Source organism: Amblyomma americanum, chromosome 2 (genome assembly GCF_052857255.1).
Source record: "Amblyomma americanum isolate KBUSLIRL-KWMA chromosome 2, ASM5285725v1, whole genome shotgun sequence".
Taxonomy (NCBI): domain Eukaryota; kingdom Metazoa; phylum Arthropoda; class Arachnida; order Ixodida; family Ixodidae; genus Amblyomma; species Amblyomma americanum.
Genome location: NC_135498.1, coordinates 104,483,581 through 104,504,360, shown reverse-complemented (window position 1 = coordinate 104,504,360; position 20,780 = coordinate 104,483,581). Strand labels below are relative to the sequence as shown.

General features: G+C 50.7%; 1 protein-coding gene across 1 annotated transcript; it reads left to right on the top strand.

The window, feature by feature from the left end:
* LOC144119957 (uncharacterized) lies at positions 1 to 20,491 on the top strand. The gene is made up of 6 exons (XM_077652454.1): positions 1 to 91; positions 196 to 431; positions 810 to 990; positions 6,722 to 6,859; positions 15,813 to 15,922; positions 20,258 to 20,491. Exons 1-6 carry the CDS (start codon positions 1 to 3, stop codon positions 20,489 to 20,491), a joined length of 990 nt encoding a protein of 329 aa, XP_077508580.1.
* Positions 20,492 to 20,780: the final 289 nt, after the last annotated feature.

Sequence of the window (20,780 nt, the reverse complement as noted above, 5' to 3'; positions counted from 1 at the left end):
ATGTTGGCGTGGCTCTGCACCGCAACTGTTCTGGCCGTCACCGTTGTAGACGGCGCCATCTTTCCCAACGACCCGGAACTGTACAAAATCGGTGAGTGTCTCGATAGGTACGCATTTACGCGCGCAAGGTAGCGCGACGGACAACCTCGCATTCCTTTGAGTACTATTCCCATGCTCTGCGCCGTCACTGCGCAGTGTCCCTGAACGACCACTGTGACAGCAAGGACCACAAGCAGAGCCTGAACGACACGTCGGCGCCCCAGTCGGCGGGCATCCTGACGGCGAAGCAGCTGCGCGACCTCCGCGCCACGGGCGAGAACGGCTGCAGCTTCGAGTTCTCAGCGCCGGGCAGCTCGGGCCTCATCGTCTCCGTGGTCGAGATGAACCTGCGCAGGGGCGTGCTCAACGAGTCCTGCATCGACTACATCTCGGTCAGTGAATACGGTCGATGTGAGCGAAGGACGATGCAAAGCCGTCGCTCGGTCATGTCCTTGTCGGCGTATGCATAGTGCTTGCAATGGACATGGCGTCGACGGGCCGGCTCTGTCACGTTCCGGCTCCCAAAAGGCACGTTTTGCCTTTCCTGGGTGGATGACGACTCGGGTTCTGCGAAAACCGTAGTCGCAGTAGCTTCTTCGTTCTCACCCATGCTTTCGGTTTTTGAAGCGAGTTCGGTTTGAGCGCGTTCCTCTAGCAGCAAAAATGTTGACTGTTTGCTTTGCTGGCAAGCGGCAAGCCAGCACAGGCCAACACAAAATGTAAAGCCATTGCTTCCTGCGCAGCGCTGACCTCTTGGGCTCTGCTCGCAGGTCATCACCAAGTTCAACTTCGGCTCCGACAAGGATGAGCGGTGCGGGTGGATCACGAAAGAGGACAACCACCACTTCACCACGACGCACTCGCTGCAGCTGAAGCTCTTCTCCAAGACTCCGCTGACGCAATTCTTCGACGACCACATCCTGGCCATGGTCGCCACCAGCTACACCGAGTGTGAGTGGCCGCGCCAATGCACTGCTTTCTGCGTCATATATTGGGCTCGGCCATGTGGCTCACGGAACCGAACCGAACGGAACCGAATCCTGACCTCGGCAGATGCATTTCCATGGGGTTGGAACGCAGAAACTCCTGTGTGCTGTGCGATGTCGGCACAGGCTTTTTGATAACCCCTGGCGGGCGGAATTAATTTACAGACCTCCGCCAAAGGCGTCTCACAAGCCCAGCTTTCAGGAACATGGCCGTTTAGTTCGGCAAACTGCCACCACGGGCCTCTTCACCCTGAACTCCTTATTTCTCTTTTCTTTTCCCCTTTCCTGCCTCGCATAGCCGCATGCAGGCAGACGGGAGGGCGCACAGCTGCGGGGTTGGGCAGGGCGGTTAACCACTGTTCGGATTCCACACTGTAGGAGGAGGAAGGAGCAAGTAGGGCGTTGTGGGCGAAAAAAAAAAACTATCAATGCGGCGTGAAGCCTTCGCTGCGCCTGAGGAACGCATGTTCAGTAGCAGGATATTGAGAAAGGCGCCTAGTTAGAAGAGAAAGAGGGGACGGGAAAGGCAAGATGGCTGAAGGGCTTGTTGAGGCCGTTCGATAGGGACGCCGTGTGGAGTGAAAACGCGTGGTTCTTTTTGGCGAGTTGTAAGGTAGAGAAGAGATACATCCCAGCAGAAGCAGGACGCAGTGATACAGTGTGTCATGTCTCACTGGCGCTGTATCTTTTCGCTGCATTACAACTAGCCCAAAGTGCCACCTTAGTGAACTCCTGGATTTAGGCTCGTGATTAGAAGCCAAATTAATATGTATAAAAATAAAAAAAATCAAGGACGCCGAATGCAGGGATGTCAGATGCTTGTAGAAGAATTTTTTGGGCGAACGCAATGGAAGCGTCCAGAAGGCCAATCTCAACAATCATTTGTGGAGTTAGTTGCAAGATGCCGTCTTGGTTGTGTAATTGCGGTCGCCTATCTTTGTGGCGGATCAGTGAACCAGCTCTTTTATCGGCGTAATGCCATGTACACTTCTCGGAAACACGTTGAACTCATCAGCACGACTATAGTTCAGCGCTATATTTCGCGAAAAGTAACGGTTATAAATTTTCTTTTTTTTTCCGAGGACGGTTACTGACTGCAATGCTCTCCCTGAGAGAGTGATATCCGCTGTTGACTTTCTGAAGGCCTTTGATGATGTATTTTAGTTACTGTATACAGATATTCTTTAGTTTTATTTGTCGTGCATGCTTTTATTACTGACTTATTGCCCTTGTATGTTATATCTTTGTGCCCTTCCTGCTTGCACCCAAGCAAGAGGTCTGCAGTATTGGGTAAATAAGTAAATAAATAAATAAATACAGGACTTCGTGTTCAGAACTTAGCGTATCTAACATCAACTGGTGAAACCACGAATAGCGGCGCACTCCAGGTTTTTTTTTGTGACCGTAGTGAGACACTCCTGTGCAATCTGAGGAGACTGAATGTTCTCTTGGACACCGTCTCTCTCATCGTGTACCCTCAGCGTTCATGAACTGAATGGCCAACAATGGCTTTGCGGGACAGTGGTACAAACACATTGTTTAAATTAAGGGGCTCAGATGGAGCAATTGCCGACAAACCACAGTAAGGGTAATCCGTCATGTACATTGAAACCACCACCACTGCTCTCCCAACAATCTGCACAGAGGATGAGTAGGATTGTTACTTGGTTCTGTTACGTAGTTATCAAACAAATCCATGTACCATTGTTTGCGCTTGTTTGTTAAATTATCCTAGCCCGAAGAGTCGCCGCGGTGGCTAAGTGGTTATGGCGCTCGGCTGCTGGCCCGAAAGACGCGGGTTCGATCCCGGCCGCGGCGGTCGAATTTCGATGGAGGCGAAATTCTAGAGGCCTGTGTACTGTGCGATGTCAGTGCACGTTCAAGAACCACAGGTGGTCGAAATTTCCGGAGTCCTTCACTACGGCGTCCCTCATAGCCTGAGTCAAAGCTGCTGCAGGCAGAATAACGTGGGAACTGGGAAAAGCTACAATGAAATAATACAAATTCGTTCCATTACGGGCTATGAGGGACAGCGCACTGGAGCGCTTCGAACTAATTCGACCCCCCGGGGGTAAACAGCCGGAGCGTTGTTTCATTTCGCGTACGCTGAGATGTGGGCATAGCGGCTGGGTCCTGAGCCGGCCTTACATCACCTGGCACCCTGTGCAAGACTTTGCCACACACCCCCCCCCCCCACCCGCCTCTCTCTCTCTTTGAATGTATTTGTGGGGGTGTTTCTCTTGATTTTTATTGGCCGTCCTAACGGGGGGCACTTCTAGTTTTCAATCCTTTAACAGTCTCAATCTAGTATTTGTACTGGCGTGGGCAGGACACTTAGTTGTTTTTTATTTTTATTCCCCCTCTAATTTATACCCCTTGACATCCTTTGATCTTGCTATTGGCGGTCAATTTCTTACACGTTTTCATAGCATTTTTAAGAAGATGAATCATAAAAGCAAGCTGCTTGCGATAACGCAACTCATCTATTATACTGGGGAAATAGAAAAATTTATTGCTTAAAATGATTACAGCCCAGCCTCAAAGGACAGATGCAAACGTTCTTCAAAGGAGGCTCTCAAGACAGTCGCTTCAGACGACTGATATAACATCGCGACTAACCCTGTTAATCCGTGGTTAACCCTCTTGCACCTGGCGGCCTCTTGCGATCTCACTCTGGGAGGTGCGGGAGAAATAACTGCGATATCATGACAATCGGCCGACGAAGCAGCGTAGCAGCGACTGGCAGCGTAGCGGCTGGCAGCGTCGCAAATTGCGACAGCCACCATATTTACCATTTATATATACCGTTATGAACTGCTTCCTTGATGACGTCCATGTAAAAGCGCTTTTTCGTAGCACAGAAGTGGACACAAATAAATTCACCAATTTGTTTGCAAAAATGGAAAAAAGTTGGCGGTATCTTGCGGTATCTTTAAAAGCGAAGTTTCGTACCTCAAAGAAGCCTCATTTTTTCAGTTGTGTTACACAGGATGCATCCCGGCAATACATCATGCATGCATATTACAGAAGTCAGAATGAAGGAACAGCAAAAAAAATCGCCAATAGCTGCAGCAATAAAAGTATGAATAGTGATCATGCGTGACAAGCATATAGGAACAGCCGCGAATACTTTATGTAGCTGCTAATGCATGGTCATCGTAACAACCTTCTTTATTTAAAGCTCCGGTCGAGACACTGTGTTCGAGCTCTGACATGTGTTCGTGTCTGCAAGGCAAAAGTCACCCAGTAAAAAGTAAGCGTCGAAATGGACGCAACCTCAGCAGTCCGAACCATTTCTGCAGCGTAGCTCGCTACCGGGCGCCATCTTTCATATTTTAGGCAATATCAGGTTTCAATTAAAAGGCCTCAGGAAGCTTCTTGATCAAAGCTATGCCATATCGTTGCACACCATTTTAAACACCATATATTTGGGTACCTAAAACCGGGAAGCATTTTCGATATCTATCCGTGTTACGGTGCTATACAGTTTCAAAGTCTGGAAAAATGCCAAAACTTTGGCCCCCTCCCGTAGACAGCATCGTATAATATTCAAACGCGCTGGGAAGCTCGTGTATTAATAGCACAGGACTGAAACTTCGGCACATTCCTCAGCTAAGCGTATATTACACAAATCCACGAAGCATTTTTTTGTAGGTGCTTTTGTTCACGTTTTACGATTTTTTTGTACCCCTTCCCATTCAGTTACGCTCCCTGTCGCCGCCACTGCCGGTAGATGGTGCAAGTAGTAGATGTCCCAGAAAGCTGGGCATGAATAATAATATTAATTGGTTTTTGGGGAAAGGAAATGGCGGAGTATCTGTCTCATATATCGTTGGACACCTGAACCGCGCCGTAAGGAAAGGGATAAAGGAGGGAGTGAAATAATAAAAAGTGGTGCCGTAGTGGAGGGCTCCGGAATAATTTTGACCACCTGGAGATCTTTAACGTGCGCTGACACCGCACAGCACACGGGCGCCTTAGCGTTTTGCCTCCTTAAAAACGCAACAGCCGAGGTCGGGTTGGAACCCGAGAACTGCGGATCAATAGCCGAGCGCACTAACCACTGAGCCACCGCGGCGGGTAACCAAGGCGTCTCTCGTTTCCCGATTTTGAAGCGAAAGCTTTCACTACGCTGGTCAGAGCCGAGCTTCGCGTGAGCCGAGCTGGTGAGTTATGCGCATACGCGAAAACGAGTGACGTCACGCTCCGCGCAGGTTGTCGCTCCTCGCCGCTGCCGCAGCCGTCGCCGCCGCCGACTCCGTCGCCTGACCTTTCGGCGCAGCCGCGCGCTACTGCACATGTGCGTCATGTGCATGCGCAAGGAGGCTATATAATGCGCTTTCCAGAGAATAGGCGTGCGCACTCGACATCGAAGCGAAGGAGAGTGCGGCAGCTGCTAGATTACGCAGAAAAGCTGAGAAACTAAATTCACCCGATCCATAAGTACTCGCTTCAGATTTGGCTGCACAACAGCGAAAAAATGATAAAGGCAAAGCCAAATCTGCAGCCGAAACGCCTGAACAACGGGAAATACGCCTTACTTAACGACGTCGGAAAGAAGGTGAAAAGCGTGTCTTGGCCGCATCTTCAGCCAGCAGCAGCAGCCAAGCGAGTGAGGAAGAGGAAACAAGAGAGTCAGAAGAGGAATATCCCAAGACTGGCCGTTACAAGCTTTTCGATTGTATATCTAGGCTTAACCAGAGCTAAGCCATTGCTTAATTTTTTTAACTCAGAATACGCCATACTGGACCAGATAGGGAAGAAAACGGAGGAAAGGAAAGAGGGAAGCGGTTGAGAGGACGAAAAGAATTGAAAGGGGACGCGTAGGTCGATTTCATTCAAATGAGAGCACAAAGAGTTGAACTGGCTGCGGGGCAAGATGCGCCGCCGGGTGCGTAGTATGTCGTAACCAGAAACTACCGCCTAGGCTTCCTGGCCAGGGGGAACGTTCGGGGGAGCTGGTGGATGTGTGTTCTCGATAATGTGTACTTGCGGGGCCATGTGAGCCGGGCCTGCCCCATATGTCAGCACCTTACAGATCTCGCCATCATTTACGATAAGTATTGTACTTTACTGAGACGTATTGCGGATATTTTAGAGCAAGAGAAAAGAAAGATAGTTGGCTTACCCGCCGCGGACGCTCAGTGGTTAGGGCGCTCGGCTTTCGAGGCGGAGATCCCGGGTTCGAACCCTGCCGCGACGGCCGCGTTTCGATGGAGGCGAAACGCTAAGGCGCCCGTGTGCTGTCCGGTGTCAGTGGACGTTAAATATCCGCAGGTGGTCGAAATTATTCCCGCGCATTGCACTACTCCGCCTCTTTCTTTTTCTTCTTTCTCTCCAACGTTCATTCCTTCCTTTACGAGTTCGGGTGTCCGCCGAGATGAGACATACTGCGCCATTTCCTTTCCTCAAAAACCAATTTCCAATTTTTCAAGTGGTTGGGCTTTTCTGAAAAATTCATTAGCTCGGCGCAGCACAGAAAAAAGCGTGGACTGTAATTTAAAGAGTGGTTAGCAGGTATTTGGGGTATATTACACAATCGCAAAATGCATGCCATCTGGGTGGTCGTCGAACAATGGACTGACCTGTCGAAATGGGGCTTGTAGCCGTCACTTCACTTCTGCGATCGGTCATATGCATGCGATCTACTTTTGCGTCGATGCTGATGAAATGCGGTCATGAATGGCTGGCCGCAGCGCAAGACGGCTCTTGCGGACCGGAGGAGTTCCAGTGTGCGTCCGGCGGCCGCTGCATATACAAGGGTTACCGCTGCGACAACGTCAACAACTGCGGCGACAACAGCGACGAGGCCAAGCTGGGCAACTCCATGTGCCGTGAGTCGAAATAATTTGCGTTCCAGAACATAAGGTGCAGAAATCCATTTATCAGACACAGTCTATATGTAAAGCTGCGGTGGACACGGTGCAGTGAGATAAGTGTGAACAGGTATGCATATTTGCGCGCTTTGAGAAATTATGCCTGTGGTGGCTATTCGCAGTAAAGCGACAGCCGATGGATTTAGCGTGGTCGCAGCGAGCGGCGCAGTGGCCAGTGTGGAAGGTTGTCTTGCACACGAAGAAGGAGGAGGAAAACTTCTTTATTTCCGAAGAAAGGAGATTCAATGTCTTCTGGGTGAGCCGCCTATTCCGGCAGTCCACTGGCTTGCGCGGCAGCGATGGCCCTGCGTGCCAGTCCGCGCTGGTGATCAGGGTCTCCGCTGAGCAGAATGGCCTCCCATTGCCCCGGGTCTGAGTTTAGTATACGGTCGATAGCGGGATTGAGTTGGCACGCCTACACCATGTGATAAGTAGAGGCTATTTCTCCATAGTGTGGGCATTGCGGTGCATATAGTTTGGGATACCAAACGTTTAGTTTGAGGGGTGTTATAAAGGTACTCGTTTGAAGGTGTCTAAGTGTGCTCCTCAGTCTTGCTTAGTTCTTCATGCGGCAGAGGGTATGTGCGCCTCGCCAACCTGCGGTATTGAAGTTATTCGTTGTAACATGGTCACTGGTAGTGGATCGCATTCCGCTGTCTAACCAGACGCGGGAGAGGCCCGGAGGAGAAGTGCTCGGGCATGCGTGTGAGCAGCGGCATTCCCTCCCGTTTCGTCCATGTGGCCTGGGAACAAAATAATGTTGCCATTGATATGTTGGTGCTTGTTCAGTATTGAGAGTGCAGTCTGGTGTACTTGTCCTTACATAAGGTTCCTGCAGGAGTACTGGGAGTCTGTATCCCTGTATACATGAACTGGATAGAGTCGAGTCGAGTATGCTTGTCGGGTAAAAAAACAGTTGTCGGGTTCATGTAAACGCTGTCGGGTAGAGTAAAATAACCGACAGAGCGAGTCGAGTTAACTCGACTGACCCGCCTTTCCAAAAACCATGTCAACGCAATCGGGCTAGGAGTCTGGTAACAGGGAACTCTGGGAAAGATTTCGGTCATTTGATCAATCGACCACAATGGCATCCGCCGTCAGTCCCCGCGCTATTTCCGCCAGCGCTTGTTGGACCGACCGGTAAGTGGAATGCATTCTGGCACTAACTAATATTAAAATGCGAGCGAGGCGCTGGATAACAGACGGTAGCGCAATCAAGCGTGTTTAAAGACCTGCCGGCCGAAATGGCCAATCTCGGCTTCCACTGGACGTGGCATGGCAACGAGCCCGGTAATGAACCACCGCCGCACAGAGCACCACATTTTGAACGCTTATCTATGACATAAAAAGGGTCATGAAATAAAGCTGATTGAGGGTGAGCATTATGATCATAACAGCAGACGGCACGGCCATTGCGAACGCGCGGGAAACCGCGGGCCAAAAAACAGAGACCGGAAGCTTGCACAATAACTGCGAACCTAGACGCTAGGCGCCGCTGCGATACTTACGCGCTTGAACAGAGTTCATGTAGACACCAGTCGGGACGAGTCAGGTGCCAGTCACCTAGCCCGACGCTGACTCTACCCGGTCCCGCCGGGTTCATGCAAACAGGGCTTTTTTGAATGTTTGAGCCGGGTCTGGTAGCTAGTGCAGGCACTATGGCTACCTCCTCTGCAGTGGGGTTCGTAGTTTTGATGGATGCGGAGTTAGTCAGACGTCCTTGTGGGTTGACAATGGCCAGGGTCATCCTTCTGCATTGAGGGCCGGCCGCGTGCACTGTCCGGAGATAGTCGTCCCACTTTCTGTGGAGGACTCCTGCCCTGGCGTTTCTTCTTTGTATGTGGAATTGTGGGTGCGTGTGTCTGGGAATCGGAAAGATGTAAGGTCTCTTGCGTTTTTTCAACATTAGTTGTGTCCTTTGGTCGATGCTCTACGGCAGTGCCAGATGGAATTTGTAGAGGAGTAGGCAGCCCGTGTGGGTGGATGCAAGGCGGCGGTTCAGTTAGGATGTTCTCTGAGCCTCCCAGCTCTCCCGGAGAGTGTTGTGAACTCCGAGACATTAGACTGGTCGTTGGTGTCGACTTGGGAAGGCCCAGTGCAGTCTTGTAGGCAGTCCTGATGAGAGCCTCCAGCTTTTCCTCTTCTGCTTGAAAAAGGCGAAGATACGCAGTCCCATAGGCTAGACGTGATACCACGAAGGTTTGGACTAGACGGACAGCCTCCTTCTCCTTTAGCACATGGTTCTTCTTCCTGATTCGGGTGAGCATTCTTATAATTTTTTGTGTTGTCTTCGTGAGTTTGTTGATGGTCGTGGTTTTCTGTCTTCCCTGTGTATGTATGTGCTGCCCGAGAATTTTGGCGTCAGTCAGTCTTGGTACCTCTTGTGCGTGGAAGTATATCTAGATGTTTGTATTATTAGGTTGTCCTGTGTTCTTGAGTATTAAGAGATCGGACTCTTCCGGCGCGCATTGGAGCCCCCGGCCCTCGCGTACTGATGGACAGCATCTGCCGCTGCTTGAACATGCTGTTTCACTTCCGCTTCGCTCCCCCTGTGGCACCAAATCGTGATGTCATCCGCGTAAATCACGTGGTGGGAGCCGCGGATCTTCTGCAACTCGAAAGGAGAGTCCTCCATTGCTAAGTTGAATAGCAGGGGCGAATAGCAGCGAGGCCTGGGGAGTCCCTTGTGGGCCCTTGAGTGATGGGCTTGGACCGGATGGATCCTCGGTTGAGAACTGCCTGTCTCGAAATTAGAAGGTCCCTGACGCAAATGTAAGTCTTGGCTCTGCAGTTGCTGTCCGTAAGCCCGCCGAGGATCCCTCAGTGGAATGTATTATCAAATCCTTCCTTCAAGTCCAGCGCCAGGATGGCTCTTGTCTGGTGCTTGGTAGGCTCTTCGATTAGGTCCTTTTACAGATGAAGGAGGACGTCCTGCGTCGATATGCGGGGCGGAAATCAAACTGTGTGGGCGGCAGCAGGCCGTTCTCCTCCAGGTGTCTGGACAGTCTGGTGGTGATGATTGTCTTGATGAGCTTGCCGAGGCAGGAGATTAGAGAGATTGGTCTGAGATTGTTTAAAGAAGAGGTTTGTTGGGTTTGGGAATGAGTCTTAGGTACGAAAGTTTCCATCATGTTGGGAGTCTGCGTTTGGTCCAATGCTGTGTGTTGAAGTAGTTTACGAGGAATGTGATCTGGTCGTCAGGGAGATTATAAAGCATTCGGACAGTGATTCCATTTGGTCCTGGCACGGTGTTTCTTCTCATGAAGGCTAGCTCTGCTCTACCCTGCTTTACCGTGATCTTGGCGTCGAGCTCATCGTTCGGGAATCCTGTGTATTCTGGATAGGTTGTTGGCAGATCTTTGCGTAAATATTTGTGCCGCAGCCTTTCAAGGATATCCTCATTGGTGCCAATGAATGAACGGATAATCTTGTTGATTCTGTCACGTGATTACGACTCGGTTTGAGCGGGGACAATGAGAGCTCCTATCAAGTGCCATGACTTAGACACCATTACGTTGCCTTTAAGGCTGTCGCATAGTGAATTCCAATTTTGATAATTGAGAATGCACGCATAGGCTTCAGCTTGAGTGTTGATATGCTCTTTGCAATGTCGAAGCTTGCGATTGTGTCTACGTTCATTCCAAACCTGTGTGAGGGATCGCCGTGCTTTCCAAATATAGAGAAGGTGTGGGTAGACGGCGGGGGCAATTTTCGGTCATTTGGATTTCCTTAGTAAAGCGAGTTAGGCTGTTCCTGATGGTTTGGGTCCATTCGTCTATGTCGGTGATGGGGCTGTCTGAAGAGGGTTGGATCTCCCACCATTTGTGCCAGTCCGTGAGACGAGCACTGCCGCTCTTCCTCTTAAATCTGCCGGTGGTTAGGCTGGTGGATAGGATATGATGGTCGCTGCCCAAGTGTTGGTCGGCGTTGGTCCAGCATGGGTTTGCAGCATTCTTGACTAGTGTGAGGTCGAGGCAGGTGTCTCGAGTGACGCTGCTGCCCATTCTGGTTGTAAACGTGGGGTACGTGAGAAATGTCAGCCTCTCGCGAGCAAAGATCTGGGCCAATTCTCGACCCATGGGCGTGCTTGTCGGGTATCCCGATGGTTGGTGCGGAGCGTTAAGACGTCCCCCTCCCCCCGCCAATCTCGCAAGGAGCCTTGCCGCTAGCGCCAGAAATCTGTTAATAAAGTCCTAGTCTGGGTGTTTGTCTTTGGGTGGGATGTAGATGTTTAGGAGGTGGATTCCTTCCTCGCCTCTGCGTTCAGGTAGGAGAGTTGATGTACAGTGAGGTGTGTCGTCTCTAATGGGGTCATTATGACCGTGTAGGGTTTGTGGACAATAGTGGCGGAGAGCTTATCGTGTTTCTGTGCTCTATAGCCAGTCAGTTTAAGTTCCATTGTGAGTAGTTGCTGAATAAGTATGGCCCCCAAAGGCTCCTTTTCTGGAAGATGCAGAGGCTTAAGGGCGATTCTTTTCTTTTGAAGTCCCGTCAGTTCCACTGCCATAACGTCACTCTTGGGACGTGTAACATCATGAGAGGTCACTGACTCAGTCGTCGTGTGCAATTATGGGTCCAGTGAAACAGGACCTCTCGTGTAGGTTTTTCTTAATGTTTGCTATCTCTTCTTGTATTTGTCTGATGTCCGCTCGGATGGGAGCGATTGCTTCCTCGATCATTTTCCGAGTCTCGATTCGGCTCTGTTCTCTATTCGCTCTATTTCCTGGATTTTCTGTTGATAGATCTGGCCGGGCATGGCTTTTGTAACTGGAGCATCCTGAGGTGCTGGGTTCGGTGTGGGTGGCCAATTTGTGCGTGCTTTCGACTCCTGAGCGCTGAGCCGAGCTACGAGTGAGTTACTTGTACAGTAAGTGCAGATACTTGTGTCTGGAGCTGTTTGTTTTCCTGACGGAGTGTTTCGACGGTGGTGTCTCTCTGTGGGGGGGGTGAAGTACTGGTAAAGGGAGGCAATTTTCCAGCTCAGCCGGGTGTCCGCATGGCCCTTGGCTTGCTGCTGCGGCTCCACTGTGGATAAGGAGCGGCCTGAGGACGTCAGCTTCTTTGGGTTCCTTTTGCTTTATTGCTGTTTGCTTTATTGCTGTTGCTGGGAATAAGAATAAATGGAGAATACCTAAATAATCTGAGATTTGCGAATGACATTGCCTTGCTGAGTCACTCAGGAGGTGAACTGCAAATCATGATCAACGAGTTAGACAGGCAGAGCAGATCGATGGGTCTAAAAATTAACATGCAGAAAACCAAGGTAACGTTCAACAGCCTAGCAAGGGAACAACAGTTCACAATTGGCAGCGAGAGCCTAGAAATTGTGCCGGAATACGTCTACTTAGGGCAGGTAGTGACAGCTGATCCGGATCATGAGAGGGAGATAACTAGAAGGATAAGAATGGGGTGGAGCGCATATGGCAAATTCTCGCAGATCATGAGTGGCAGTTTACCAATTTCCCTCAAGAGGAAAGTGTACAACAGCATAATCTTACCGGTACTCACCTACGGGGCAGAAACGTGGAGGCTAACGAAAAGAGTTCAGCTTAAGTTAAGGACAACGCAGCGAGCCATGGAAAGAAAAATGATAGGTGTAACGTTAAGAGATCGGAAGCGGGCAGATTGGGTGAGGGAACAAACACGGGTTAATGACATCCTAGTCGAAATCAAGAGAAAGAAATGGGCTTGGGCAGGGCATGTAATGCGAAGGCAAGATAACCGCTGGTCTTTAAGGGTAGCGGAGTGGGTTCCAAGAGAAAGTAAGCGTAGCAGGGGGCGGCAGAAGGTTAGATGGGCGGATGAGATTAAGAAGTTTGCAGGCAAAGGGTGGATGCAGCTGGCAAAGGATAGGGTTAATTGGAGAGACATGGGAGAGGCCTTTGCCCTGCAGTGGGTGTAGTAAGGATGATGATGATGATGATGATGATGATGATGATGATGATGATGATGATGATGATGTTTTCCCCTGGTTCCCGCGTGCGCGTCCTGGATCGCTTCCCGTTGGAGGAGCCGGTCCGAGGAAGGGACTTTGAGTTCTTTCCGCTGGGTGGATGTTGCTCCTTGGTGCGGGGTCTTCCCCGCTGTAGTTGGTCGACGTCGTCTTTGCGTTATTGTTCGAACTTGTGGCGGTCTTGTGCACAGGAGATTGGAACTCCTTCTTGCATTCTTTGGAGTAGGTCTTGTTAGGTCTGTTGCATAGGGTGCACTAGGTTTGCATTTGTGGCCGCCTCAGTGAGTATGTTGCCGCATTCCGGGCAGAGTGCTTTTCTGGGCAGAGGCAGGTGTCTATTCGGTGCCCAGGGGTTCCACTGTTGATGCAGGTCGGTTTGGTCTTCCGGCAGATCTGGCAGCGACGTTCGAATCAGTCATAGTAGATGGTAAGGGAAAATTGGCGTCCGACGAAAACCGCCTCCGCGGGCGTGGTTTGGCCGAGTCTTCTTGTGCCGACTATTTAAGCTTCCGGAGAGTATAATACTCGGAAGATGGCGTCATCGTCTATCCCGGGCATGATATTATGAATTACTTCTTTGCAGACAAGGTCGGACAAAGTTATATAAGCTGATACTGGCAGTAGTTTGTTGTTTATCTTGGCGATGAGGCTTGCGTCTGCTTCATTGTTCGTACAGACCATATCTTTTCCAGGCTAAGCACTCTAAGCATGGGTCGTTCTTGCAGTCCCTCGGATGTCTTCCTCCAACTCGAAAGAGCGCGCAGTGAACGCCTGCAGGTCGAATGTTTGTTTGGGTTTCATCGCGATCTTGCGTTTGAAGTTGTCCAGATCTGGTAGTCGTGGAGATCTACGAGTTCGGATAGCGGGTGCTTCCTGCTCTTTGAGCGGTGGCGGACGTGGTGGTGGCTGCATTGCGCTTGCTATCTTCTTACGAAGCACGCTATTCTAGCCGGAGGTGTTTCCTTCCGCAGGGTACTCTTGTGAAGGCGGCTGCGTCTGGGCTGTCGCGGTGATGGTAAATTCCATTTCCCCGGGATCGTATCCTCTTATATGTGCCGGTGCGGTGTTGCTATTTTCTGCCATGATGAAACAGGCGCCGGCGTGGCAATATGAGGTGAGCGCAGCTGCTGTTATTGCCCCGCCGCGTCGGCGGCTAAGCAGAGTCGCGTTGGGAATCTCGCAGGAGTTAGGCTTAGTTCCATGCCTCGTGGCAGCGGCAATTAAACGGTCCGGAAATTGAGTTCGCTGGATTAACCGATGAAGTAGTGGTAGCAGTCGAGTCCGGGCTTCGAGCTGAATCCAGCAGCCCCCCCCCCCCCATTTACCCATTTCATAGACCCCCCTTGTACCCCAGAAGAAGCAGAGGAAGCAGCTATAGCAATAGCCATTGCCCAAGCCAATGCTGCTTATATACTTAGCGATTCCAAAACAGCCGTTCTTAACTTCGCCCGTGCACGCGTCCATCCCCCCGCATGGCAGATATTGAGAATGTGCACCCTAAATCCCGATAGGCGTATTGAGCTCGTGTGGGTGCCGGCTCACTCTGGCAGTCCCGGAAATGAGGCCGTCGATAACATAGCCCGAGGACTTATTTGCCGGGCAAATGGCGACCCCAGCCGGGATTTCTCGAGGGAGCGGGCACACACGTTTTCAGAACTAACTCAACAAGCACGCCTTGCCCGTCGACTCTATCCCCCTCCCCACCCCCGCCTATCCCACTCCCAACAAATCCTCTGGAGGCGACTCCAGACCCGAACTCTTCCTACCCCTCAGCGTCTCTCCTACTTCCGCCATGTTTCCCCAGAGTGCACTCTCTGCGGCGCTCCGCACGCCACCCTGGACCACATCCTCTTTGGCTGCCCTGCCGATCCTCCCCCGCAGGGACAGCCCGCCATCGGTACATGGGAGGAATGGGAGGCCCTCCTAGCGTCGCAGGACCCGGACACGCAACTTCGCTGTGTGAACCGTGGTGCCAGTGCCATGGCCCTACGTGGCCTGGACACATGCGCGTAATGTGATGGCTGTGCGGTGGCCCTGAGACCTTGCACGGTCTAAACTCGCTTGTTTAATAAAGTTTTCCATCCATCCATCCATCCATCCATCCGATAATATCGGATGTCGCGCGATTTGAAGCGGAATTCCGGCAAAATCGGAAAGACGGAGCCCATGCAACGTGCGTCTGCACTCGACGAACGCTCCGCACTCAGCCATCTTGCACTTGGAGCGTGTGTAAAAGCCAGCAAAATATTACCCACTCGCAAGTAGAGTCTGGCTTCAGGTTTTCACACGCTTTAGTACTGAGATTTCTGTGCCCGTTAGAGAACCCCAGGTGGCCTTATTCAATGCGGTGTTGTCCATTATGGTGTGCCTCAAAGCCCATTGTTTTCATCTGGCGCGCTTTTTTTTTAACTTCCATTAGCCGCGGATGGGCAGGTCAAGAGGAGAAGCCTACACTTAATACAGTAATACGCCAATACGGGAGTAAAAAAGGGAGTGATCTGTCCGTTACCTCCTTTTTACTCAGTTCTGGTAAAAATGTAGCTGGTCATTTTTATACTACTATGCCTTTTGTCTTTTCTCAGTGTGTGGGCCGGACAACATTAGTTTACAGCGATGGGTGTTAGGCACCCGCGCCTTTCTCCTCGCTGTCGGCGTAACCGGTGGGTGCGTTAATGTTGCGCTCACGTGACATTAACGCACCCACCCTGACCTTAATGTGACGTGACCTTACGGCATGGTCAACCCGGTTTGCATACGCCTACGGGGGGCCCTGTTTGGAACAGCCGCCTGTCAGTGCAGGGGTTATTCACTTGGCCACTGCACCAGTCCGCCATGCAGAAATATACCCCAAAACTAAACCCCTTAAACAGCTATCGCTGAACATCGCGTTACACAGTCGTAACCCTCCTGTGAGGTTTTTTTTTTTTAACATGCCCATACTACTATCTTTTCTCTCAGTGATGCCGCTCAGCTCGCTGGTCCTGATCATCCTGGGCCTGGCCGACTTGTTCGTCACGTGGTGCATCGTGCTGATTTGCTTCATCCGGTCGGCCCTCTCCAAGCAAAAGGTAAGCGAGACGGTCAATGCGATGCGTGTTTTAAGCTCTTCAGGGGGAAACTTGGCGACCACCTCGTGTTTTATCGCACAGCTGGCAGCAGTTGTACGTTACGTTTACTGCTACAGCTCCAATGGACTGCGAGAGCTTTTATGGTCTCAACTGACAGCAACTCTTCTTCGCCCATGATCACGTTGCGGCGATGGCAAGCAAGCAGAATTATCAACAGCAAACTGTTTATTTCCAGTAACCTCTGCACACTCACCTAAAGCGCGTGTAGCAGCCGTAGGTCACAAACGGTCTGTAGCTGTCAGCTGCGATCTGTGTTCTAAACGATTGCGAACTTTCTTATGGCGTACTCCAATCGGCGATCCGGAGTCAGCTTCCTTGCTGCGCATAACAGAAGAGCGTGTTTCAATGGGCGATTTGGATTCGGATCCTCGAGTTCTGATTGGATCACGACGGTACATGGTCGTTTAGACTCCCTGTAGTCGGATACAACTCAAGTCTCTAGTGAAGCTCCGCCCACATTCGGGACCGCCGAACTGAATTCCTCCTTGACAAAAAGTTGACCGTTTCATCTCGTGAAAAAGTCATACAGGACACCATGGATCATAGAGTGTTACCATCTGCTGCTTCAGCGTGAGCCTACTATAAAGATCTGCCTCCCTCGCGGATTAGGAAAGCTGCTCCGGATTGCCGATTGGAATCGCCATTTGGTACACTTCCACCCTTCGGAACAGCCGCGGCCGGCATGGTATCCGTGGTCTCGTGCTCAGGCGCCAAAGAGTGATCCTTAAACAAAGAGCCGCCGTTTGGAAGAAACTCATTTCATTTTTTTGTGCACACTTGCCGCTAAATTTGCGACGAGGTTGTCCTTCCTGCATCCCCTCCCTATCTCCTGGCACCGTCCGCCATTTTAATGTAGAACTGAGTAAAGCAGAAATTTGGGCAAGTTGGTACGTATCCATTTTGAAACAGCGCAACAAAGACGGGACGTGGAAACTGAGGTGTAAAGACAAACATGCGCTGACTAACAACTGGGTTTATTGAAAAAAACACACAAAATATATACAGAGTTAGGAAAGATTAATCGCCACCATAGTCAACTCATGCCACATGTGACGCCAGATATCCAATCTCCCCTTCGGAAAGGGCGACCGATGGGCAACTAATGCACGTTGCGCCTTTCTCACGTATAAGAAAAGCTTCAAAAACTTCTCGCTTCATCTTATCACAATGGCGAAACACGATTTTGGTGTTCTTATAGTCGGGGGTACATTTGCATGTAGAACTGTATTGCTGGCCTCCACCTCGCAGTTTCCACGATTGTGTCTGGATTCTGAGCACATCTACAGGTTAAAAAGTCATATCTGAGCAAAGAATTCTGGGAATTGACCGTTTCTGTCACTACCCCCTTGAGACCAACATCGCCTGTACCTCTTGTTGTGCCGTCGGCGCTATGTATAGTACCTAATAATTCTTTTAGGAACCGCGCTTGTCTCATACCACAGCAGCAGTTGCTTTATAAACGTGCGTATGAAAAAGAATTTGACACATGCTACGTTGAGAGGCATACGTCCTGACCTGGATGAAATGTGGGATATAAGATTGCCTGGCGCGCAGAGCGCGCTTTGTCACTCACTTTGCGCGGTAGCACAAATTTTTAGCCTGTTACCAACTTAACAGCCCGGAGTGCGCATTTTCACGTCGTTCACGGCAAGGTCCCGTGCATTTTTCTCTTTTCTCCATCCGTTCACAGCAGCATCAGCAGCGGACAAAGGGGTTAGGGTGGGGCTACTGAGCCGCGGAGTACCCGGGTCCGAACCCGGCCGCAGCGGTTGCATTAGGATGTAGGCTAAATGCTTGAGGCCCATGTACATTGCGACGCCAGTGCGTGTTAGATGATCACAGGTGTAGTCGAGGGTTCGACGGCCTACCGTCTGGTCAGGAATTATGGCTTGATGAGGTTCACTGGTCACTGACCAAGGTCAACAAAAAATGACGTTTCGGGAGCGCTACGGCTCCCTTGTTCACAATGAGCAACCAGCTGGACGTCCCGGGCTTTTTTGTAGCGGTTACTATCGTTCTGAGGCATTTCGCGCAGATAGGGTGCAACATGCCGTCATTCTTATTTATTGTGTTGGGCGTAGTCTGGATGATTAATGACTAGAGATTTCGGCGGGCTGATACATTCTTTTCCGTTGTCACTATATCTGCTTCAAGGTGTTCGAAATTGTCCGGAGCCCTTCACTAAGGCGTCTCTCATCAAAATAAAACTGGTTTTACAGCGAAGCTGTATGCCACTACCGCCCAAGGAAATTTTCGTTCCGTTGTCGCAAGCAAAATACGCCAGGCTAAAAATTGAATGCAAACTGCATATCTCCTTTGAAATCAGGCATACAGCACATAGCTCAGTACTCGTTTTCAATAATAAAACGCACACAACAAGCATCGAAACCACATCATGGATGATAAGGCGCGTGTGAACAATGGGAACACCGTCGGACTCGTTCCAGTAAACATAAGGTTTGCAGCTGCTTCGAAAGGGGATTGAGGCCATTCATAGACCTTATGGGTGAACCACATAATGTATGATACCGGCGCCTGCAAACAATGCGAAGCAGGTTCCTTCTCCTTGCGTATGTTTCCCGGTAAAGATTGCGGTTGCGGAAGCTACTCCGAGTAGAAAAGTGCCCAACAGCAGCATAGAAATCACGTATTGACGTCACTGCGCTTTCATATATAACAGAGAAACCGGTCTAGCAACTCATTCATTAAATCTATGTATATCATACTGATCACAAAGCAGTCGTGAATATCATCGTGAAGTAATAAAGGGTAATACAAGTATGCATTTCACTTGTCTGAGATTTCACTCTTTCTAGAGCCATGTGTGTTAATTTTCAAGTGACATCGCAATGGGTCGAAATCAGACGTCGTAATGGAACAGCTTCGCTGTCCAACCACCTTCGCAGCGGGAATTGGAGCCGCAAGTTTTTTTTTTTTAGGAACGGAAATGACGTAGTATCTGTCGCATCTCGGTGGACACCAGAACCGCGCTTTAAGGGAAGGGATAAAGGAGGAAGTGAAAGAAGAAAGAAAGAGGTGTCGTGGTGTAGGGCTCCAGAATAATTTCGACCACATGGGGATCTTTTACGTGCACTGACATCGCACAGCACATGGGCGCCTTTTCCGTGGCCTGAGTAGCTTTGGGAGGCTAAATTCCCTCAAACGAAATCAAATCAGATTAGCTGGATGACGATGCTACACACCTACTTGGGGGTCTTTAACGTGCACTGACATCACGCAGCACATGGGCGCCTTTTCTGTGGCCTCAGTAGCTTTGGGATGCTAAATCTACACAAACCAAAGCAAATCAGATTAACTGGATGATGATGCTACACATCTAGATGAGTATCTTTAACGTGCACTGACATCGCATAGCACACGGGCGCCTTTTGCGTGGCTTGGGTAGCTTTAGGACGCTGAATCCCCCCGAACCAAACCGAATGAGATTAGCTGCATGACGATGCTACACACCTAGATTAGCCGCTACATACCTTTACATTTATCGGCTACGCTAGACGTCTTGTTCCAGCGCAGAAAGGAAAGGCGAGCAAAGATAAGGGCCGAAACAACCTCGCGCAATGTTCACGCCAAGGTCAGCGCATCGTGAAGCGTCGTGCATTATCGCGCAAAATGTTGCCAGTACACTGAAGGTTGCGCTGCAGAGCCAACTGCGCCTGTGCATTGTTGAGCCTGAGCTTTCCGGCTTGACCCGGCGTTCCCGTGTTCAGCGGCTTTGGTGGTGTGCGACACATGAGCTATGCGATAACTCAGTGACAGAACGCCTTAACCACTGAGCCATAGCCACTCATCGGTACGGAGCCAGAGTTCTCGGGTTTGTTGCCGTGTTGCGAAATTCAGAACGCTCGTGTGCATTCAGATGGTATTCCCGTGAAGTCAGGGGCGCCATTTTGTCTAGTACCTAGCTCCAGCATTGCAGGCCTGAGCAAGAGGCGATAATCCGTTTAACACACCGGTGGCTTTAATTCGCACAGACAAATAAATGATGACGTTGGTGAATACTCCCTACTCGGGCGCTTGACGACGGCTTCCCGAAGTGTGCTGTCCTCACGCTCGTGAGCCGACCACATAGCTTTGGTAGGTGTTGCCTCACCCTCTTAGCTTTCACTACACGGCGAGCCACTTGAAGCGGAGTAACGCTGCACATTAGAGCAAATAGGACGCGGCCGAAAGCAATCCTCCGAGCTCTGCTATGGTGCGTCGCCCTGTCACTCCTTCGGCTCTAGCAGGTAAAAGCCGTGAAAACCAACTGCGCAGGCGCTGCAGGACGACCGCTGGGGCGCCCCGGCCGCGGCAAGCGGCGCATCAACCCCCGAGGAGGCCGCGGACGAGAGCGCCACCGAGGCCGACGAAGACGACCAGGAGAAGGGCGCCGGCGACGCGGACGAGAGCTCTTCGCAGAAGTCGCAGGACGAGCAGCCCTTCAAGAACCCGCTGGCCAACTCGATACGCGGCAAGGAGGAAGACCCTGCGGCCCCCGCCGCGTCGTAGTGACCACGCCGGCTCCGTCTCACCTGTCGCGTCTGGCCAGCCATCGCTTCGTTTCTCCCTTTTCCTGGCTTCCCTTTCCTTTCTTCTACCCTACGCCTCCTCCTTCTCACTTCGTTATTCGTGATCCCCTCGCCTGGTTTCTTCTCGATTTTCTGCACTCGTGCTGTCCCTCGTTATTTATTTTTTTAAGCTCTGATTTCTGTAAGTTGCCTACAGACACTCCGTTAATTTCACTCCCCCTCCCCCTTTTTTTTTCGTTTCAATCTCATTAGCCTCCGTGGAATCTGTC